The 22,601-nt window shown below is 48.0% G+C and overlaps 9 protein-coding genes across 9 annotated transcripts; 2 read left to right on the top strand and 7 right to left on the bottom strand.

Annotated features, from left to right (window-relative positions):
• Positions 1-94: 94 nt before the first annotated feature.
• FSST1_003844 (uncharacterized protein) lies at positions 95-1,058 on the bottom strand (the record flags this gene model as incomplete). The annotated part of the gene is made up of 2 exons (XM_083229962.1): positions 95-974; positions 1,021-1,058. 2 exons carry the CDS (start codon positions 1,056-1,058, stop codon positions 95-97), a joined length of 918 nt encoding a protein of 305 aa, XP_083087274.1.
• Positions 1,059-1,858: 800 nt separating this feature from the next.
• On the bottom strand, positions 1,859-4,781 carry FSST1_003843 (uncharacterized protein; the record flags this gene model as incomplete). The annotated part of the gene is made up of 3 exons (XM_083229961.1): positions 1,859-3,311; positions 3,592-3,867; positions 4,453-4,781. The coding sequence occupies 3 exons, from the start codon at positions 4,779-4,781 to the stop codon at positions 1,859-1,861; spliced, it is 2,058 nt and encodes a 685-aa protein (XP_083087273.1).
• A 2,304-nt stretch (positions 4,782-7,085) lies between these two features.
• FSST1_003842 (uncharacterized protein) lies at positions 7,086-8,278 on the bottom strand (the record flags this gene model as incomplete). The annotated part of the gene is made up of 4 exons (XM_083229960.1): positions 7,086-7,482; positions 7,538-7,714; positions 7,764-7,897; positions 7,949-8,278. The coding sequence occupies 4 exons, from the start codon at positions 8,276-8,278 to the stop codon at positions 7,086-7,088; spliced, it is 1,038 nt and encodes a 345-aa protein (XP_083087272.1).
• Positions 8,279-8,822: 544 nt separating this feature from the next.
• FSST1_003841 (Rhamnogalacturonase B, N-terminal-domain-containing protein) lies at positions 8,823-10,492 on the bottom strand (the record flags this gene model as incomplete). Its single annotated transcript, XM_083229959.1, has 2 exons — positions 8,823-10,192; positions 10,240-10,492. The coding sequence occupies 2 exons, from the start codon at positions 10,490-10,492 to the stop codon at positions 8,823-8,825; spliced, it is 1,623 nt and encodes a 540-aa protein (XP_083087271.1).
• Positions 10,493-11,292: 800 nt separating this feature from the next.
• Positions 11,293-11,983, bottom strand: FSST1_003840 (uncharacterized protein; the record flags this gene model as incomplete). Its single annotated transcript, XM_083229957.1, has 3 exons — positions 11,293-11,576; positions 11,647-11,803; positions 11,927-11,983. 3 exons carry the CDS (start codon positions 11,981-11,983, stop codon positions 11,293-11,295), a joined length of 498 nt encoding a protein of 165 aa, XP_083087270.1.
• Positions 11,984-12,644: 661 nt separating this feature from the next.
• Positions 12,645-12,881, bottom strand: FSST1_003839 (uncharacterized protein; the record flags this gene model as incomplete). The annotated part of the gene is made up of 1 exon (XM_083229956.1): positions 12,645-12,881. One exon carries the CDS (start codon positions 12,879-12,881, stop codon positions 12,645-12,647), a length of 237 nt encoding a protein of 78 aa, XP_083087269.1.
• Positions 12,882-13,755: 874 nt separating this feature from the next.
• Positions 13,756-14,772, bottom strand: FSST1_003838 (uncharacterized protein; the record flags this gene model as incomplete). Its single annotated transcript, XM_083229955.1, has 1 exon — positions 13,756-14,772. The coding sequence occupies one exon, from the start codon at positions 14,770-14,772 to the stop codon at positions 13,756-13,758; it is 1,017 nt and encodes a 338-aa protein (XP_083087268.1).
• A 1,799-nt stretch (positions 14,773-16,571) lies between these two features.
• Positions 16,572-18,038, top strand: FSST1_003837 (uncharacterized protein; the record flags this gene model as incomplete). The annotated part of the gene is made up of 2 exons (XM_083229954.1): positions 16,572-16,605; positions 16,660-18,038. 2 exons carry the CDS (start codon positions 16,572-16,574, stop codon positions 18,036-18,038), a joined length of 1,413 nt encoding a protein of 470 aa, XP_083087267.1.
• A 1,091-nt stretch (positions 18,039-19,129) lies between these two features.
• On the top strand, positions 19,130-21,349 carry FSST1_003836 (uncharacterized protein; the record flags this gene model as incomplete). The annotated part of the gene is made up of 3 exons (XM_083229953.1): positions 19,130-19,708; positions 19,760-20,317; positions 20,366-21,349. The coding sequence occupies 3 exons, from the start codon at positions 19,130-19,132 to the stop codon at positions 21,347-21,349; spliced, it is 2,121 nt and encodes a 706-aa protein (XP_083087266.1).
• Positions 21,350-22,601: the final 1,252 nt, after the last annotated feature.

Below are 22,601 nucleotides of genomic sequence, written 5' to 3'. Positions count from 1 at the left end.
TCGTCTAGCATCCTGTCCTACAGAACACGGTGATGACCCAGCAGCCGTGGATCAGAGAACTTGTTTCTTACCTTCAACCTCTGATCTCTAGCCGTTAACCGTGCATGAGTGTGATGAGGTATGTGTATGTATTCACAGTCCTCCCCTTGACGGAAGAAATGATGGGGCCTGACGATCTAATACGACGCATGTTGAACATCTCAACATCAGTCTGACTGGGAACTTTAGGGTCTGGGTGTTGGGTTTCGACGAAGCGAAGGTTGAGCGAGATCTTGAACGGGTGGTTCGGCTGTCCGATGAGAACGCGAGTGGTATCATGCCAGTCCTCCGGGTCTACTTCACGACCGTTGACCACGTTATCCTCCGGGCCGAAAACCACTGGGTTGTGGCTGGTATTTTCGATTTCGAATTTGAGTTTGATGCAAGTCGTAGTGCCGTAGGCGACTTGATGACTCCGGGTTATCTCTTTGAAAGGGAACACGTCTTGTCCGTAGCAGCCGTAGTCGGTATGCCACTGGTGCTCGTAGCCGCCAGGGCCGATGCGAAGATTGACGGTAGTACTCGCGCAGAGCGCGATGTTCGGCTCGGGGAATCCTGTGCCGACAACAGCATGGTAGTGGTTCACCGGTTGGGCAGCGGGAGAGTGATGGGGGAAGAAGATGTTCTGCATCCCATGTTCGTCGGTCCATTCAGGAAGCTTTGTCATTTTGATCTTAGTCTTATCCACTGCATCGACGTCGTTGAAGATGTAGATAGAATACTCTGTGGTGGGGATGTCCTTGACGAGCGTCTCAACCAGGATGCATCGCGTGCTAGCATAGAGCCCTTCGTGATTCTCGATGTCGTATTTGGCCATGGGTTCTTTGAAATCCCTTCGAGGGCCGCGGTTGAATGCGGAGTAGATGAAGAGAGTGCGAGCCTTGACAGATTTAGCATCTGCTCTTGGAGTTGCAAACACTCCCATCTCTCGAGCGCTTCATGGCGGTTAGTGATGGTGACGAGTCGTGGTTGACCACTTACACTCGGTCCCAGACCGATTCTCGAAGATGGCCTTCCATGATCTTTTAGTGTGGTATGATGGTGTTGATGTTTTCTGTGAAGTTGTGATATGTTATTTTAATCATAACTTGGATATAGGTATGAAGCTCGTACACAACAAACTGGCAGCCGTGTGGCACTGCAGGCCAACGTGAAAAACAACCAGCCCGATTGATGCAATATGTGGATCGCGCAAGGGCTTGCAAAGAGTAATTATTGGTATAGAAAATGATCATTTTCGTTTGTCTGATGGAGCGCTGAGAACGTAGATCAATTCAAGTTGTTCGTTCTTTACCTGTTTGAACGAGGCAGGTTGCTATAGTTAATCAACAAACGGACTTATCCTACCCTCAGGGTATCAGAAAAATTGGTCGCGAGAAGCATAAGAGACGAATCAGTAGGTTGGTTTATGCTACCTAGATCATACTTAAACTATGTATGTGTATACCAAAGACTTAAGGGGTCAACTTTTCTGCTGCCCAGTAGCCTACGATGATAACAAATCATTTGGTGGTTTTACATCATGTCCAAACATGCCAGGAACAAAAGGAGAGCATAAGTGAATTTTATGTACTGCGTCATTCGACAACGATCTATTTGTCCCAGTTGTAATAGGTCCCGACAATTAAGGAACATGTTCTTCGTACAATAATAACCAGTCCAAAATCAGTAACTGGAGGTTGTTAGAAAAAAGAAGAAGAAAAACCGAATAGAAACAAAAGAATCCGACTCCATCTGCTATGCATGTCTCATCAACGCCTTGCTTATTCACCAGAGATGCCATCTCCCAAACCCATGATCTATATCCCTTAAAAGCTCCCTAAGATGTGACTCGCCTGACCCAAAGAGTGGAAGGCTCAAAGGCCGCCTCTCTCTCAGCACGCTTGTTAGCTCTGTAGAGCTTCAGACCCAAGTCATGTTCCTCCCTTTGAATTTCCGCCAACTCTTCCTTGAGCCCCTCGACCTTCTTCTTCTCAATCTCGCGCTTACGCATCACTTCCGTGCTCGATAAAATTCTGTCGGTGGGCATCAACTCTGTCATCTGCTTGATGCTCTTGTTGATGTTGTTGCGTCTGTGGGCTAGACTATCAAGTCGAGCACTGAGGTACGCTACACGATCATGTGCTGATTGAAGCTCGGGAGGAGCAGGCGGAAGCGCCTTGTCGGTGGAAACGTTGGAGTCAAAATTCTCATTTGATGGCGAAGCCGACTTCATTGAGATGACGATTGGTACGTTGGATGCTCTTCTGAAGTTATCTCCGCCTGGGACTGGTCTCCTACGATCCATCACTGAGGAGGTCTGCTTCGGTGTATCTGGTCGCTCTTCTTCATCAGGTACAACTGGTGACTTGGTAGCAGCTGTGTTGCAAGTTGTAACACTGAAACGAGATGCAGGCTGCGCCCAGGGATCTTCTGGTGTGGATAGTCTTGCTGACTCAATCGGGTTGAGGAGTGGTTTGTCGCCGATAATCGTATTCTCCGTGATTGCCGAGTAGACGGAACTTGACCAAGAAGAATGAGGGTTATGCGTTGAGGGGGAAGGTTTTCTTCTTATGGCCTTCTTCTGATCAGGCACCATGTTTGGCGTGAGCATGGATGCCGCGGCTTGTGATATGACGGGCTGAGACGGTGGCGGCGAGCCTGTATTTGGAGGGCTAGGATAAGAGTGCGAAACAAGTTCGGGTGATGGTGTTTTATAAGTCTCGTTGGATCTCTGGGTGGGCCGTGGGGGGAGGTGTTGTCGAGCTGTTCCAGCATTGCCACTATGTGTTTCAGGATTGACACCACCACCAAGTCCAACCCGCTTGCTGGCCCTGCGCTGTAAGCTCAATGGAGCAACAGAGGGATCGTCCCGGACTGGATCAACCATGGGTGCACGCCCACTTGCTCCATTCCACGGTGGTCTAGTTTCGAGAGGCTCGGGCTTCGCTCTAGCAAACTTTCGGATCCGCTGTCCAAGCGACGGAGAAGTGTTGCTTTGCTGCCCACCAGTGACAATGGTTGTGGAACCGAAGGGTTTCTGAGTCCCATAATGTGATGGGTGCATGTTTTCCCATGGCTTGCTGGCATCCGTAAGTTCATCAGTGGATTTGGTGGTTCGAAGTTGTGAAAGGCCAGGACTCGTTGGCTTATCACGACGCATCTGCGGTATCTGGCTGCGAAGCTGCGTCTGTGCTTGGGCTTGAGTAGACGTCAGTCGGCGTTCCCCAAGAAGGTCCAGCTGAGATAAGTTAGGAGAATCGTCGATTGGCGAGACATCCTGTGAGTTTGGCCTGCAAGCAAGGCATCGGATTAGCGATTTGATTCTGAATGGAAAGACTCTCATATTGCGTGAAAGCACGCTGTGATAGTGGTGTGAATCAAGCAGAAATGATGGACAGAAAGTGTGTCTAATCTTGGTTCTGAGAATCGAGAGTTTTCGTGGTACTCAAATCTCGAAGTCGAGTAATTTCAAAAGAGCAAAAACCAAAGTTGGTGCATCGAAACAAACAGCGTGCCCAGGAATATGCAGTGATTGCAAAAAGAAGGCTCGAAATCAGGAGATGGACTCACTTGTATTGCCTAGCATCAAACTCAGGAGAGCTTGGGGGCGAGATCTCGACGCCCATAGGACGCCCATACATGTCTTTGGCAGGAACCTTTAAGTGAGATGGCTTCAAATATTGCAAATGATGAGAGTGACGGCTGCCCCTTCGGTTTTCGTCGTCGTCTTCGTTAGTGTAGATGGAGGAGGCAGGACGCCAGGGAGAGTCGTCCTCGCCTTGAAGTCGTCGCGGGTTTCGAGGAGGAGGTTTCACTCGGATATCGTCAGATCCGAGGACAGGGGAACTGTGAAGGAAAGAAGAAACATGTTAGTCAGGTGCGGATACCTCGTTATTGCCATTCGAGATTTTATGTCGTGAATGGAAAGGGCGAGAGAAAAAAAGGTACGAAAAAGCGTCAGCGACTATGGAGCCAGGAAGGAGGCATTGCTGGTGAGATGCCTTGGGGCCGGCAGAAAACGTGCATATCGACTCATCACTTGAGGTTGCGTGCGTAGTCGGCTCGAATATTTGGCGTGACTGAAACCCCAAATTGGCTTGGTATCATGCACTTGACTGCAGCGCAGGATTGTCGATCTCGAGCACACGTATTGCATGACGAACGACTCCAGTAGTTGCCGATCGTCGACTGTTGGGGGAAGACTGAATGCCTTCGTCGCTTTGTTACCTGGTACATATGTACAAGGCATGGCATGTGGATGCAGGTAACATCGCTGCGCCAACGGCTGAGTCGGCTAAAAGTCTAACGGTCTGTCTGACGTGGCTGACGGAAGGAATGGTTTATTCGAATCGGGCAATGCAGTTGTTGAATAGGTAATGCGCAACAAATTCGGGAGAAAAAGAAGCAATATGAAATCAAGCTAGCACTTACAGACGTGGTGGACCCGAGATGTCTGGTGTTCGGACTGTTTTACCACGGCGAATCTCGTATCTGAAAGGGCCGTTTTGAATGCCAAGTCCGTTGAGTCGGTTTTCGAAATCGTCGTGAAGATGAGTTTGGTTGTCGTAAATGTCGTCGCGGGACTTGTTTGAAATGGTAGTTTGATTACTGTGGGCGCTGGTAGTAGATCGGCTCTGTGGCAGTCCGCTGGATGAGCTTCGATTCTGGCGAAGGAATGGTCGGTTCTTGAGCTCTTGAGGCGGCAGCTGGTGAAGACTGGGGCCAGTGCCAGCTTTGAAGGTGTCCCACATGGCAGGCATGTTTGTCGTGCAGTGCAGTGCAGTGTCAGCCACTGTTGGTTTTGACTGATATTGAGACGTTCGTGGGGAATGAGTGGCCAGAGAGTGCCTCGTGCTGGGCGCTACTGTAGTGTGGTTGTTTATAGTTAGTTTGGCGATTATTTTTGGCGTAGTCCTCCAATATCCATCCAAAATGCCTTCAGCTTCAGCTTTAGCTTGAGCACGAGATCTGGTTTGGGAACGCTGAGCAGTATAAGTGCTGACGGTGCGGATAGTGGGGACCTGAATCAGACGGAGGCGTTTGAGAACCAGGGCTGAATGAATGTAGGGAAGGCCCGTGTGATTATTGGAAGGGATGAGTATAAGAAAAAGAATTGAGAAGTCGTGTACTGGAGGCACGAGTCCAGCTCCAAGCCAAGTCGAAGGTCGAGCAAGAGAATGATGAATTGCGCGAACGCACGAACAAACGGGCAAGCAAGCAAACAAAGGAATGTGGACTAAAGTGAGAAGAAGAAGAGGAGGAGGAAAAAGAAGAAAAGAGAGAAGCAAGCTCGACAGATAAGAGAGAGAGAGAAAAAGACCAACGGGGATATGATTCCTTATTGACAAGGAAGAAGCTGAGCTGGGGGTTCTTTAATGAGAATCTTCACAACGATGACGGTTGGCTAACGGTTGGCCAGGTCTCCAGTTTGTTGGAGTCCACTGTACTCGCTCGGGTGGTGTATTAATTTCAGGCCCGGTGCTTGCATTCAATTCAGCGCCAACCAATTTGGCTTGTTGGCGCCTCTAGATGAAATGAGACAGGGATATGACAATACAACGGTCTCGACAGATTTGTGGTCCTCGACAGACGACCAACCGAACGAGCATCATTAGACTGGTCTTGTGACCGACACTATAAGAGAAACCGACTACTCGCTCGCTCGTGTTTTTTGTTTTGATACTGAATGTGGTCTTGTCTGGGTCTGTGGCGTAAAGTATGGAGGTTGAACAAAGTTGTTGGATGTACAGGCGCCGGGGTTGTGGCGATTAGAGTAGGGGTATGTAGTATGACTGGTTCAGATGAGCCGCGAGCAAACTGCCTACTACACAACTACTGACAATAGAATTAGTCGCTCATCAAGCGCCAGTTTGCCCTATTTTTACTAAAAAGGTAGTACTACGAAGTCAGAGAAGGCGGTGGCCAAGACTATCTACAAAATGAACTAATATTTTCTAAATGTTTATTTTAAATGAGTAAAATAAGTTGCTCAATTGCGCATAGTGAGTGACTGATCCAAGGAAAGAGAAAAGACCAGATGAAAGATACCCTGTTCGTTTACTAGAATCAGGAGTGATCTTCATTCTATCACAGGCTAAAGTTCAAGCTACTGTATCACCTGTCGGATAGCAAAAGCTCCCATTTCCAAAAACTTGTATCTTGGCAGGATCGACTGGACCTTGAGAGAGATCATTCCTGTTTGGGATACTGTGCCTGACTCCAGCCTGTTTCAGATTCTTTCAGGGGACCACTACGGATGGGGACGGCCTCTCAAAGTAGAGCAGGTATGTATCTGCTATTTGGATGAAACTTGGAGCTACCTTCCATGCCTTTCAACGTTCAACGCCAAGTGGGTCCATTCAAAGCAGAAAAAGAAACAACAACCCAGTCGTTTCCTGCCTTGTTAGTCTGTAAAGCCATGAGTTCATTCGGGCAAGAACTAAATATTTGACAGGTCATGACGTTAATTTTCTCTAATTGGGTACTGGTATTTTCTGTAACTTGTTCTGTCAGGAATTTGTTCCTCCTTCTCGTCGTGAGGCCGCCTATATTGAGCGGCGGTATTCTTTCCTCAGCCAAAGTTGAAGCCCTATGAACAACCCTGATCCCAGTCCTTGACAGCATTCCCCTGTTGACAATCCCGTTAGACCCGTATTCTACCGCTGTTACCGCTGTTCGCGTAAATTGTTCTATTGTTCCTAATAGAAAGCCATCAGGAGATTTTGAGTTATCCGAGTCGCATCGGGTCAACAGATCGTAATAACAATAAACTTTGGACTCTTCTTAGTACATCAATGCGTTAAATCCATGTCCCGATCCGGGTATCCGTACGCTACCACTATATATATAGTACATATGCCGGAGAGTATTTCCATTCTCAAGAGTGATTCCGGCTTATGACCCATGTAAGGAAAAAGCAATATGCCATGTTAGACAGAGTATAGCTTCTCTCAACGACTTAATTTTTGACCCAAAGTAAATAATCATAAATAGCCAACATCTGGCAATACTTAAGTCTAGACCTGTACTTGGTCATGACCTGTTGTCTTCTCTGATTTGTCTGATTACTGCCAGTCTTGTAGAATCGTATCTCCTCGCTTAATCTGAGCCGCTTCCAGTCCGTATGCCCACAAGGCTTTTCTCTTGACAGCATCTCCTGCTTCCTTTCCTGTCTCAAATTCTTCCGTGCCGTTCAAATACAGCAGTCTGCCCTTTGGGGCCTCCGTCTCAAAGGCCAGGTGGACTGCATCCGCAGCACTCTTATATAGGGGACGATAGGGCCCGTTGGGGTTGTACCAGACAAGAAGAGGGGAAACAATCGGAAGGGCTAACTTGATGGTATTATACATGACAGAACTACCTCGTCGCACGAGGTCAGACCCCATAGCACCTGGGTCTAGACCAGTTACTGTGACATTGGACAGTTGCGGATCTTGGGCGAGACGGTTCACTAGTTCATGCCTAGGAATCGATGAGTCAGTTGAATGTTCAGTTGACAAGTAGATAAGCGACTTACATGAGCATCACAGCGCATAGCTTGCTTGCTCCATACCGTCGAAAGCCGGTGAGCCACCCTCCTCCAGTGTCTGGCCTGCTCCATTTACCCTTGGCGAGCTCATCTGGGCCAGGGAAGAGGCTATCATAACCCTCGTAACAGGCCGAACCACCAAGGTTGTTACGTGGATCATCGATGCTGTGATTCTCGTCAGCTTGTGCAAACCTACCCGATTGGATTAACTCACTCATGAGACCAACTTCCGATGATGAGTATCCTGCTCTTCTCTTTATCCATACTCTGAAGTAGCAGGAGAGCCAGGAGTTGATTGGCTAAGAAATTCACTTGCCAACTAGTTTCATAACCATCATCCGTCATGGTCTAGAATAGTGAGCATCTCGAAATCTTGAAACATGTAGGGGCGTTGCTTACAATTTGTTCGTGATCTTGATATCCAGCATTGAGGATAAGGACCTTGAGGGGAGGCAAGTCGCCGGCAGCTACTTGACGGTTGATCTCGGCTGCCGTTGTTCTGACGCTGGCCAGTGAACCGAGATCCATATCGATAATGTTGTGTTTGTGAGACTTTGGTGCTGCGCTCAAGATCTTTTGAAGCCGAGTTGCCGTTGCTACTTTTCTGACAGTGTACAATCCCGTATAGTTACTAGCTAACTCGGGATTGCGAAGTATATCGGTGACAATGGCTGAGCCAAGTCCCCCATTGGTCCCAGTAACCAGTATACTGCCTTGAGAAGTTGACATGATTGCTGTGGTAGTGGATTACTTGGCGAAGAAGAATAGACCGAGGAGTGTGCAAGACTTTAATCCTTCAACGAACGTTATACTTATACCATAACTTTGCGGGGGTAGCTCTAATGTCCGGAGAATGTCTTCAGTCCACTTTTGTTAGCGGTGCTCGGTTTACATAGTATCGTTGCCAAGATAACTAGAGTTTAGTACTAACAAAACTGGCTGATATCAGCCACTGGAATGCACAACCAGCACAAACTCCGCGTCTACTAAGTCCGGCCTCATGATTAATTCGGCATAGCAAACTTGATCTTGCATGCTACTAGTGTTAAGCTTAAAAGTTTTGATTCCTTGTTAAGTGGTTATCTGACGTGGACATCTTATTCTCACGACATCAATAGCATGGGAGAACAAGTATGGATAAGATAAATATATAGACTAAAAATTCATTGACATGACTTTGTATATGCAGTCTCTTGTTTGGTAGTATTTACATGAACGGATTCAAGTAGCCGGAGTCGTTGACGATTGCTTTGTTCCCAGATAACAAGGCAATCTAGTAAAAGAGCTCAACGGCGTCAAAGATAAAGTTGGGGCTCAGGAAGTCAGCACCAGAGCTGCCAGAAATGACTTCAATAGTGATGGTGTTGGAACCCTGCTTCAGCGTGCCAGCAGGAATGACAGCATCATACACCTCGCCATGGCCACGGTACGCCCCGCGAGTGACACCTCGCGAATCAATCTTGGTTGGCGCATCAAAGGCCTTCTTGAAGCTGCCGATGGTGACTTGAGGTCGACCGCTGGCAAAAGCAAGGGTAGTACCAATGCGAAGGGTTGCCTGGCCTGAGATAGCAGAAGGAAGATTGAATTTGATAGTCACGGGGTTGTTGACAGCCTTGAAGATGGCCATGGGGAAGTCTCCGACCGAACTGGAGCCGACGGTGTATGTCAGAGGACCCCAGCTGGACATGCGCTTGTCGCTGGGATGCATGCGCAGCTGCTTATCGGCATTACGGAAACCCGTGGGCTGGCCGTCCCAGTTGCCAATGCGGAAGACAGAGGTGTACTTTCCAGTAGTGATGTCGGAGGAGGCAGCAATAGAAGAAGAGGCAGTGCCACCAGCAGAGACACTCACGCTCTTGGAAGCAACCTTGAGCTCGCCCTGGTACAGAACCTGGGTGTAAGTACCGGGGACCATGAAAGGAGAAGTGAAAGCGCCGTTGGAGGAAGTGTAAGCCCAGTATTGGAAATCCTTGTTGAACCAGTGAACAACGCCCTGGAAGTCAGACTGGACACCAGTAGCGGTGCCGCTGACTCGACCACGAGACGAGTCGGCAGTATATCCGGGGATAGAGAGGTCATTGAAGAATGCCATGTCGAAGTCTTTAGCCTTGGGGACACCAGAGCGAGAGAAGGATAAGGTGTAGGGACCGTGGAAGCCCTGGCGGAAATCTTCGGTTTGGACATGACCCGAGTTCATGTAAAAGGTGAGAGCACTGAAGTCGCCGTTGTTGTTGCTGTTGATATCACGGAAGAAAGGACCGCCAGAGCTCTTCTCGTACGAGCGCGAAGCGTGAGTGACTATGCAAGCATGAACGTCCTTTCCGCTGCTTTGGAAACACCAGACGTCGTTGTCGATGAAGCGCTGAGACGAGTAGAATTTGGCGCGGGTCTGGCCGTTGACGTTGAAGACATCAGAGCCTTCGATGGCTGAACCGCCAGATGTGTTGGAGACCTCGCCAAATGGGATCTCGTTGGGCAGCAGAGATCGATCCAGACGAGCAATGTAGCGAAGCTCGCCGATCTTGGGCTGGGACTTTGTGTCGGTGGCCATGTAGACATTGCTCTGGCCGTTCTGAACAACGTAGTAGTGAGTCAGGTCAAAGTCACCAGATTTGGTGGTACAAGTGACCTTGATGTACTTGTCTGATTTTTATTAGGACTGTGTCTGCTACAAGGCTGGGGATACTCACTGTTGAGCACAGTGGACTGGACAGTAGCAGATCCAAGACCTGACGCGATATGAGAAGTCTGAGACTTGTACTGATACTCGCTACCACGGTACTTGATGGAGTTGATGGAGCAGTCAGACTTGCTGACAGAGACTGAAAAGCCGTTGGAGTTGCCAGAGTCAACGATGAGGTTATTCCCACTGGTGGTGACACCGAAGGCTGCCAGAGCCGGAGCAGCGCTGACAAGAGCGCCGAAGTACTTGAAGCTGACCATTTTTGCGATAACCAGATCGAGAGGCAGGCCAAGAACAACAGAAAAGGGATACAGAATAAAGGAGTGACTGTGAAGGAAATAAATGCGAGCCAAGGTCAAGAAGAAGTTACCATTTCATGGGCAAGTAGAGTAGTATTAGCGTACTTGCGACCAGTAATGATGGGCTTTAGAGTTGGTCCTTGCAACCTCAGATACATGAAACAGTGCCGATGATTGGAGGAGAAACTAAGAAACGACATGACCCTTGAAACTGATAATTACCGTCAGAGCGGAAATAGTACTAATTATTTCCTTTTCTGGTAATCGCGGAGAATACAATCAGGCAAGTATCGGTTGGGGTTGCACATGACTTGATACTAGGTACTTTACTTGCCTGCGAGATGAAATAATGCAGCCACTTTATGGCATCTTAGACCTGCCCTTAGTCTATTTTTCTTCTACTGTATTCTAAGCTTAGGTCTCCCCTGAACTAGGTTAATGACTAACCTGACAGGAGGGCTTTCGAGGAACCACAAGACGGCGAGTGAGTGAACGACTCTGGGCAAGGTCGCAGTAGGAGGTGCGGTAACATGATGGACTCAGGGTAGTGGGAACTTGAACGGTCCAGTATTGTCCATTAGAGATCCGGGTTATGATGTCTGAACGTCGGGCCGTTCATCTGGTAGACTTCGGCGTGGTAGTAGTTCCTTTGTATTTCTCACGGTGTATACATACACTCCATCATGATATACATGAAACCAAATCTCTCGTCAACTGGATGTCGTCGTCGTCTAAAGTGTCAATAAACCTTGATCCCTAGACTATGCGATAACTCCCAAAACAGCCCATAAAAAGGAAATAACCGCGATTGCAATAAGACTGTTTGAATTCCGTGCTCCAAGGCTTGCACCGCCGTTACTCCGATTCTCATCACTTCGGTCCTCCTCATTGTCGTGGTCATTTCCTTCATGCTCAATACGAAAATTAAAGTCATCTGTATAACCTGCTGGAACACATTTTGTCCCTTCAGCCATGTTCATTTTCATGGACCAGTGGCCCTCGGCGCATCTTTGAAATGAATTGGTCATGCAGTGCCATTGGCCTTCTGTGCTGCATCCTGAGCCTTCTTCTTCGTCGCGTTGAATTAACTTGTCCGAGTTTGGCGATGCCATTACGAGACATGAGAAGAGCATAATAGCTATCGCTATTGTTGTGGGTAGTTGGAGAACGAATGAAGTACGCATTCTGATGTTGATCTCCCGTTGAAATGGATCTTTCGAGATCGGAGCCGGAGACAGACGGAGATGGGCCGGTATTGTGGAGAAGCGGACTCTTATTAATTTAGTGTCCAAGAGAATTTAATTGTAGAGAATAGAGCTTTGAATAGTTACACTTTGTTCTGATATACCAATATTTATAAATCTACTTTCCTTTCTTTTTCACATACCGCCTCACCTCGCATCGTATCACTTCACTTGGCGCAGTCAAGTATCGCTGCCCAGCGTGGGTCATGTTCTGGACGTGTATCAGTCTTATTGGAGCAAGACGATGGAAGCGAGAATTGGATGGGGAGGAGATGGATTCTGCAGGAACGAGGCTCGAGGCCCCTTGTCACACTAAACGGCAATTGTGATGAGGCTTGCACGGTGAGGAAACTGGACGAATTGATTTGAGTCGAGTCAAGTCAAGTTGGGCTCTGCTTATCATGTGTGATTCAATGTTGCGACTTGTGTGCGTACATTACGCGCTTGGCTACAGCTTGTGGCAGTTTATAAGCCAATCAAGAATTAGGCAAACCATATATACCGACTTCGAGGTATATGCATGTCTGAGATCCAATGACCCGATTGACCAATTATCATGGTTCGGTACCTTGTATTGCATCCCTGTATAACAAGTTGGAAACCATTTTGTTGAACAAGACAACTACGGCATTTCATCCAACAAGAATTCAATACCAAGCAAGTACTTAACAATTCAAAATCAAAAGAGAACAAAGGAGTGTGTATTTAAAGGTTTTCAAAACAAGCCTACGGCCTCAAGAAGGAAATGTAATAGTTGTCCGGCCTGGACAAACAGAAGCCCCAACTTAGCATCCCCATCCTCAACCTCCACAGCGCCATTAAGTAAAGCTGGTATCCAGACTCATCAAATAGACCCTTCAAGACCCAGTTTAAACAGACCGTCCATCATCGTCAACGCCCTTGCTCTGCTGAGCCTTCATCTTCCGGACCCGCTGCCTATAGAACATGCAGCCCACACCAACGAGCGCGACGAAAAGGACGGCACCGATCATAACTCCGCCCATGATGACAGCCTCGTTGCGGTTGGTCTCCTTGTTGGCCAAAAAGTTGGAGTGGCTGTTGGGGTCGTTGGCCGCGCCAGTGAAGGGATTGATGGAGGAGTCCATGGCTGGAGCTTTGAATGCGTGAAGTGTGTTGTTTGAAATGTTTCTACAGGTATGTTAGTAGCCGCTAGGTCTTAGGATAGAGCGATGCGAACAGTTTTGAGTTTATGGAGAGTTGATCAAACATTGAGATCGAATCGAATAGTGGTAGAGATGCAATTCAGGAAAGATCGAAAACGAAGTGATAAACTTGCAAATTTAACTTGCTAGACTGCTTGCACCAGGCTTACAGTTCATGAGAGCGAAATGAATACTGAGTTGAGCATTTACTCTCATGGAAGCCAGGTATTTATCTCGAGATACCACTCGTGGCGGCACTCTCTGAATATTCCATTTCCAATATCACCTATCAAAACGTGGGTATTATTCTCTCTTGGCTGAATGAGTCTTTGTTTGTGCCTGTATCAAACTATATTAGCAAAACTTCTGCTTTGTTGACGCCACTTCTTCTACAAGTTATTGTGTGATATATCATTTTAATAGTCAAAACTACTACACCTGACGAATTGTCATATTTTATGTCAAGTTGCTATCATTAAAGCAGGGTGCCATTTAATTTAATAATAAAAACATCCAAGCCTCGCGCTTTGTTCATCAGTAGCCTGAAAATAAGGAGATTCATGTGAATTGATTGATTATTACTCATTACATATGGCAATACGTCCAGCGCTTGGTCCGTCGCCTCCATCGCTTGCTTGGTCTATATGTCCTGCGCCAGATCTCTAAAACAAAAGGGGGGTTTCGTAATGCCATGTCATACCGTGCCTAATGACTTTCGCCATAATGCTTTGTTTACCTTTCTTCTTTCTTCCCTCTCGCGAACATGTATCCCCCATTAGAAACTCAAAGTTTATCCTCCTCTGCAAGATGTGTAAAATCACATGGCCAGATCATTGCCGTTCCAGGCCGGGTACGTAGTATGCCATGCTCCATCATCGTGTGTCTTCATAGAAGGGGCTGGCTCAGGGGTGATGTGTTGGTAGTCTGAAGTAGTCGTGGTAGTGATACACGATGTGAGAAGGGTCGTGGGAACGACTGGGGGTTCGTAGGGTGTTGTGACAGTAGACCAGGGTTCATCCTCGTTACTGTCAGGGTTGGGAACAAAGGTTTCTTGAGGTGGGATAGGTGCCACCGGGGAGTCTAAAGAAGGAGCTGCAGTGCTCTCTGGGACTTGAGTCGCCAACCAGCTTTCGCTTGTTGAAGATGTCCGAGTTACGGTGACTGTTTCAATGATGACAGATTGGGTCTCAGGTGTAGACGGTGTTTCGATGCTTTGGATAGTGGATGGTTCTAGCGGCTCAGGCTGGGGTTGAGGTTGAGGTTGTGGCTGGGGATTGGGCTGAGGCTGCGAGGTCACACCTGGAGCAGTAACAGAAGTCAAAGAATCGGATGGTTCCCGGGCTGTCGTCACCGCTTGACTTTCGGCAGTTTCTGGCTCCTTTGTGGCTGTTGGCTTTCCTGACTCTTTGGGCGTGGACGCGCTGGGATGAGAAACAGTGACTGTCTGGGTGACAACTGGCTGGTCGTCCAGGTTGATGATGGAAACAGTAGTGGGAACAGCCTTGGTGATAGTCTTTCCAGGCACTGTAACGATGCTAGGCTTCCCTGTTTGCGTGATGACTTGAGTGACGGGTTTTCGTGTTTGAACCACTGTTTGGATGACTGTCACGACGTCACCTCCATTCTCATCTTCACCACCGCTGCCGCTGCCGCCATTTCCATCTTCGCCTCCAGTGCCATCTGATGAGGGATCATCATCGCCAGGTTCAAGAGGAACAACAGAGTATTTTGGCTTGCTTGCACTGTCGCGAAGTTGCATTCTGGGCTTGGGGAGCGCAGCAACGGTTGTGCAAGAGGCAGAAAGAGCCAGAAGAAGAGGGATGTATCCGCGCATCTTGACGAGGCTATTTTGTCAGAGTTGTTTTGTTTGTGTTTTTGTTTCTCCGATCCAGAGAATTGGGTTGAAAAACTGCCGTGAAGAGTAAAAGAATGGCTGTGCCTGGTTGTGGTTCTGTTTTTATGTGCTTGCAGCTGCTGGCACTGACAACTAACAAGTGACCATTGATAGAGAGTGATTCACAAGTGCGCTTTACTGTAGGCCGCTGATGAGAATGAAAAACAAGACAATTACTGATTCACGAGATAAAGAGTGAGAGCAGGAGACAGAACAGCCTGGCCATTGTTAAGGGAAAATGCAGTTTTATTGGGAGGCAGTTGTTCCATTACAAATGAGATGGCTGGTGAACTCTGTACTCCTCCCTGCTTGGTAGTAGCCAAATGCCTAATACGTGAATTTGTGGTGGTTGGGACGCGCTAACATCCAGGAACAATCGGGGGCTTTTAGGGGCTCGAACGTTGACGGACCAGGCGGGTTGTAGCGAGCGAGGTTCACCAACCACCCGCTACGGCTAAGGAAGAGCTCTGATTGGTTGGGTATTCAGCGATGGCCCGATCTTAATCTTGGTACAGAGTAGCATCCGTGAGTTGCGAAAGCATGTGAGGGAGCGGCTCTCCGGATTGGAGATCAATAAGTAGAGGCTGTCATTGCTAGTGCGACTGCCGGAGTCTACTCCGGCTTGTTCGTTTCCCTGCCCTTTTGTCGTGGCCTTTTTGAGATAGAAATGATGAAGTCGACTTGCGCGTCTGTGGCTGTGAAGTGGCGCTTAATACATCACAGTGTGGCTGCTGGGTCTGTCCAAACGCGGTAACCTCCAAGAATCAAGGTTCTCAATGAGTAGATTTTTGGGAATAATTGATTCTATGAGATCATTACCATTCTTGAGATGATTATTAACATTAAAGTATTAAAATTTCAAGTATTATCTCATTATACATATTGCTATGAAAGATATACATATCATAAGATATTAATAAGTTTCTAGTTTCTAATCTGTTAGCTTCAAAAGTCTAGTATGCCACCCTAGAAACAGAGCTGGGCTGAACAAACAGAAAACGACTCGTGACCACTGAGTTTGCTTCTGAGCGTGTGATGAATATGATGACGACTCGCAAGCTTGGCAAGCTTCTTGTTTCCCCACGCAATGTCAACACTCAGCCTCGACTGGTTGCCGTTCTACCGGGAATACTTGACTAGAAATAACTCGGCATCCATTATCTAGAGCCTGGGTTTCCCTGGTGCAGAAGCGGGTCAGGCATTCTTGCTTCTGCTTCTACTGTCCTGTCATCCTAATGCTTGCATGTCTGCATGTTTGTGTCCTGCATGGCAGATGGGCGAGCGAGTCCCGGCAGCATTGACCAGACGTTAATTAAAAGCACCCCTCATAAGGCTATTGAAAACCGGGGGCAAAGACTTATTAAGAGCTTTTGTGTGGTGCAAATGACGTTTCCATTCGATCTTTCGGACTTAGCTGTTGCTGATGCTCCGCCTCTCAGCCCACTTGGATCGCCATCCATCATTAATGTAGTGCAGCGCAGCGCCTCCAAGGCTGAGTACTGCAGGCGCGTCTCTTCTTTAAGCCCCAAGAAAATCAGGTCTTATCCTGTATCGGAGTTAAGGCATTAATAAGAGAGACCTGAGTGCCACTTTCGGCTCAGCTTTCTAGTTTCCTTCCATCTACCTACTCCGCTTATAATAGCCAATTCGTTTCCCTGACATCACCCCGCAGTAGAACATTGAAATCGCATCACATATTACAGACAAACTCAGATACACATACAAGCAGTTCTAACGCTATGTCTTACCAAGGTTATGGTGCCCCCTACGGCCGTGAGTACCCATATATACACTTTGCGACAACAAATCTGACTTGAACGCCTCTAGAACCGCCGCCGCCCCAAGGCTATGGTCAATATCCCCCTCAACAACAGCCATATGGCGGTTATCAACAACCTCCTCCGGGGCAGTATCCTCCCCAGCAAGGCGGATATCAGCAACCGCAGGGTCACTACCCTCCTCATGGCGGACCTCCTCCACCTCAACAACCTTACGGTGGCTACCAGCAACAACCTCCTCCACAACACTACGGCGCACCTCCTGGACCTCCGCAAGGTCATTATGGAGCTCCTCCTCCTCAGCAGCAGCCGTACGGCCACCACTCCCCTGCGCCGCCAGGTCCTCCACCGGGACAGTACGGCGCGCCTCCTCCTCAGCAGTATGGCGCACCACCAGTTCAGCCTACTCCTCCCTCGATGGGCTACGGACCACCTCAGATCATTCAATGGAACGGCGAACCTGACGCTGACGGCCTGCGAAAGGCCATGAAGGGTTTCGGAACTGACGAGAAGGCATTGATCGCCATTCTTGCAAACAAGGATCCTCTGCAGATTGACACGATTCGACAAGCATACGAGCGCAAGCACCGTCGCAGCCTAATTGCCGATATTCAGAGTGAGACTAGTTCGTGGTTTGAGAAGGCTTTGGTCTCACTAGCCCGTGGCCCGCTCCTGTCTGACGTTCACGCTCTACACGACGCCATGTCTGGCCCTGGAACAAAGGAAATTGTTCTAAACGACGTTCTACTCGGGCGGTCAAATGCGGATCTCAAGGCCATTAAGAGCGCGTACTACCACACTTTCCATGACAAGCTCGAGGATATAGTCAAGGGCGATTTGAGCATGAAGACTGAGCGACACTTCATGATTGTTCTTGGTGCTACAAGAGCCGAGGACTCCGCACCAGTCGACCCCCGACAAGTCGAGGACGATGTCATGCAAATCTACAAAGCCACCGAAGGCAAGATGGGTACGGACGAGATTCTTGTGTGCAGTATTATGAGCACAAGAAACGATAACCAAATCCGTGCCATCGCACACACCTACAAGCAAAAGTTCAACAAGGACCTCGAAAAGGTTATCAAGAGCGTAAGTTACATCTCGTCCCCCAATCGAGTCATTCTTCTAATGCAGAAGCAGGAATTCTCTGGCCACATGGAAGACGCTCTCCTCTTCCAATTACGCAACGCCACAGACAAGTACATGCATGCAGCCAAGCTGCTCGAGGACTCAATGGCCGGCATGGGAACAAAGGATCATCTTCTTGTATCTCGAACCATCCGATGTCACTGGGATCGCAACACCTTGAACAATGTAAAGGGCGCCTACCAGCAACGTTATGGCAAGAGTCTCGGCAAGCGCATTCATGGTGAGACTTCGGGCGACTACAGGAAGACGTTGCTGGCGGCGATTGGCGAACCTTATTAAAAGATCAACGCAAAAAAAAAGAGGCGGAAGCGACACACCACATATTTACTTAAAGGGCTTCCTGGTTGTAGAACTAGGTTTGTTCAACGATAACATCGGTCGCAAAAGCGAAGCCAAAAGCAACATTGCTGCTAACGGCTACGCGATGGAAATTGGGCTTCACGGCTAACGCTTACTGTTATGATAAGGCGTTTAGGGCTTCATGACACTTTAAAGTACGGATGGGGTTTTGACAGCCACTGTGGAGTATGGAACAAGATACCAAGTATGAATTAAACAAAGAGTTATGATAATTTGTTGACAAACTTAGTTCGTGTACGTGCACAAAAAAGGCCTATATTTTACATACGATTAGCTATGCCAAGTGTAGAAGCTAGGTTATTAGGCTGACAAAGAATGTGTCATTAATAGCTTGCGTCTGTGCACGTTGAAAAGGAGTTTTTAAGATGCTTTCTAGAATGCATGTATTGTCTGGACAACTTATTTGAATAGATTTAATGCAACTGATAGAGTATAGTCGTTTGTCAGGACTTTAAAATGTAATAATGGATGCATTGAATATTGCCGCTATTAATTTATACTTTGATAAAAGAGGGGTAAGATAGAATTTATTAATATTAGCAAGAAGGGTTTTTAATACTTTTATTACTTAAAGTTAAAAAGTACCTAGCCTTTTAACTTCTAAGCTATTAAGGCCTCAGATTCAAGGCATCCACACTAATTAGATAGATAGTACTGACTGCAGACTGCGCTAGCGTAATTTACGCGCTAGTGGTTTTTTTTTATAAATTCAACAGCTACCCAAAGTGTGAAACCCTGCTTATTTCTTTCACGCCCTTGGCGCATCTTGAACAACGGAGCACCTACTAACCTGCTTAGCCCACTAGCGTGCAAGCAAGTGCCTGAACGCGTCTTGAAGGTATCGAGAAGGGGAGGCGCGACGAATTTCATGCGACTGTGAGTGCACTCCCTCACTTACTTGCCGCCCGCTTCTGCTCGGCTTGTCATCCATCTCCCCTTTTTATTTCTTATTTGCCTAATACCCTGGTCATCAGGGAAGCATTTTCTTTTTCCATTAGCCACAACCGATGATGATACCTGATCTATCGACATCATCATCAACGCCAGCTCTGGATCAACTTGTTGCATCCTTTCAAAATTCCGGAACATCAAAAGAGCAGCGCAACACCTTTGCTAGGATGACCTCGGAGGAATCTCGGAAAGGGAACATGGCGGCAAACGCTGGACCTGGCGCAATGAATGGCGCAAACAGTCCTGCGCAACCTTCGCATCCATATGTATCTTCGCAAACCCCGGTACCGTTGCCCAATTACGCAACGACCCAGAGGCAAGCACCCAGTGCTTCGCAAGCACAATCGAGTCCTTTCATGCCACCTGGGCAGCACCGTTCATCACCCATGCAGCCTAGCACATCGTATCAGAGACCTTCGCAACCGCACGCAATGCAGAATAGAAATGATGCACAAACTCCGTTGCGGGCGCACTTATCACCAGAAGCACAGCGCAATCAGCCTACTAAGGAATTCTTGAATGACTACCAGGCATTGATTGCTTTGGTTGACAGGGTACCTGCGACAGTCGTTCGACAAGCCATTCGTGACAGATGGGAAAAGTCCATTATGGGTTCTCAGTACCATATTGCTTTTTTGGTAAGTTGACTCTTTACATCATGTCTTCACGTTACTAACCATCCCTGTCAGCTGAATGCAACCATGCACCAAGCATCTTCTGAGACCATTGGCAAGGCCGTCGAGGATTTTGGTGCTAATCTTGTTCAGAAAGCAAAGCACGAGCTTGTGAGCCATCTCAGCCCTTCTGACGTTGACGAGCTGGCGGACTCGATTCTTGTTCGTGCCGGTCCGCAGTTCCTCGACAGGATTCTTGCTAGGCGCCTTGAGACAATATCAGCACGGCAGCTTGTTAACGCCTTGGCGCGCGCTGAGCGTCTAGGCTACAATCTCCGGGACATTGTCCGGGAGCATGATGAGCAAGTTATTCCATCTATGGACTCGGTACTCACGCCATCTACAATGCCTCCCGCAAATGAAACATTGCATGTGCGGCACTACCAGCCTCGAGTCATTCCTTCACAGCAGCTACAGCAACCTCAGCATCAGCCTCAGCCGTCGATGACACACCCACCCAACCGAGCACCACTCGCAAAGGTTTCGTCGCTTTCCGACCTTCCTATGGGTCCGAAGGAACTCGTGTGGTGTATTTGTGGCTGGCCGTGTGCCTCCTCGACGGCCCTTGGTTACGTAAGTACGTCTAGACAGATTCGTGATTTTCTTTCTAACAAGAGATAGCATAAGAAGAAGGGCGCTTGCTACAAAATTCGTCCAACCGACCAGGCGGGAAAAGACATATGCCTCCTTTGCGGGTGCAGGTTCGGCAGCAGTGGCGGGTTACTGTACCACGAGAAGTCTGAGGTCTGTGGAGAGCATAATCAAGAGATTCTCCAGAAGATGCTCGATCTAATTGAGTACTTCCGTACACATGGAAGTAAGACACATTACCGTGCTGCTCATTCATTGATGACTCCTCGAGCTCAAGCAAAAGCACCATCAACTGAGCAACATGCAGCTTTGACCACGCCATCTCAGCCATCCAGCACTCCTCAGCGCGATCCGTATGCGCATCTTACACCCGACCAGCATAGAGAATTCAGCGCCATCATGAAGGATGCTGAAGAGAAATACGGAGGCCTTATGAGGGAGGCGCAGCATCTCGCCGAACCGGAGAGACAAAAGCGCCTAGCGAGCCTGAAGAATTCTTACAACACAAAACAAAGCACGACCCGTAAGAAGTTTGGCATTCGTCTGCGCGAAAGACGTACTCGAGACGAGATCGAGGCCGAGGAGGCCAGACTTTTCCACAGTCCAAGAGGTGGGGGAACGCCGACAAATGGAACTCCTGTTCTTGACCGCGAATCTCATCCGAAGAAAAGGCCTCTGACAGATGATATGGAAGCGGCCCCATCAGCAATTGGGACAAATGGCAACCAAGAGCGCCCACAGAAGAGAGTCTCCAGGGCGGAGATGGGTGGTGGTTTATCTGGATCACAAGCGACTGCAGAGCTTACTGATCCTACAGCGCATCTGTATCTGCCCCAGCCACGGTACACACCCCAGAAGTCATCTGCTCCTAGACCATCCTGGCCTTCAAACCGGGCTGGGGCAGCTGTGAGAGGGACTCAGGAGGATCCCATGTCACTTGACGATGACGACTCTGGTTCAGACAGCGACAGTGACAGCGACGATGATGGTGATATTCCAGCCACTCTTGATTAATCTCGCGAATTAATAAGCATGGGAACGGCGTTTGGGTTTACTTGATTTGATACCCCGTATATTGAAGCATGGAAGCATCAAGGCACCAGGTTTGGAGCATGCATTGGGAAAAGGAGTTAAATTAAGGTGTTGATGAGAATCGGTAAACAAGAAGCAGGTCGATTGGAACCTGGCTATTGACGGGAAAATCAACGGGGCAAGATGGGAAAGGTGAAACGGTTTGAAGCAGAGGTGCTGCCGTGAAAACTAGGTTTTGGAGCTTTATCCCCGGCTCAACATACTCGCTTGAACTCATCGCAGTTCATCACCCGACAGCTTCTGGTGCATTCATCTCACTGCACATCTCAACACCAAGGTAGATAGGGCGTTAGCTTGGACTCAATGAGTATCACATGAACATAACAGGCGTAGTCATTTTCCAAGGTCTTCAACGCGTGACGAATATTGAAACATGAGGGTAGTGCCACATGGCGTGGAAAATTAAAGGCGTTTGATTTATCAAAGTTTCCTGCCGCTCGGCCATGCTAGTTAAGACCATAACTGTTTCATGGTCGATAGATAACTGACAGAATAGGTACACATTAACCGTAGAGTATTTGTATATGGGCCCATGAACATCCAAATATCTGTTTGCAGTCATGATATCATCTTAAGGTTTAAGTATCGACATCCCAACATGCGATTGGTGTTTCAGTTGGGAGGAAGAGGCAGACATAACAGGCTTCAAGCTCGTGCCTTCTGCAACCGCCAACGAATAAACTAACTCGCCTGCCTTTGTAAAGAAAAGAAAAACGTGGGCGGGAAGGAGGAGGCTCCCTGTTCCGGTGTAAAGAGAACGGCAAGGGTATGTTTAGTGGAGGGTTTTCCAGCACGGCCTTCTTGAACCATTCATACTCTACGGTAATAAAAGCCTTGTTCGAAACAGTCAAAGAAGCAAAGAAGGGTTTCTTTTTAGAAACAAATGATATAATGTTCTTTTTTTTTTTTTTACATCTCGTCTTTGATCTAAATCTGGCTGTTCTCGTATCGTGACGGTGCTGTATCACCTTACTCATGATAACCAGCGCATCTCATGGATCCTCATTTCCTCCTATGTCGGTCATTGACCCTTTCGTGGGGCGCGCTTCTCAAAGAATCTCCGGTTCAACCTTGTCGAGCAAGGCCAAGACTTCCGATTGTCCGATACGATTCGACGCAGGAACAAGATAGGGTTAGCAGATGGCCACGCGAGGTTACCGCAAGCAAACAAAAG

This window comes from Fusarium sambucinum, chromosome I (genome assembly GCF_050947815.1).
Source record: "Fusarium sambucinum isolate potato_lamoka chromosome I, whole genome shotgun sequence".
Lineage (NCBI taxonomy): Eukaryota > Fungi > Ascomycota > Sordariomycetes > Hypocreales > Nectriaceae > Fusarium > Fusarium sambucinum.
The sequence above is the reverse complement of the archived record's forward strand: the minus strand, read 5'-3'. Positions and strand labels throughout refer to the sequence as shown.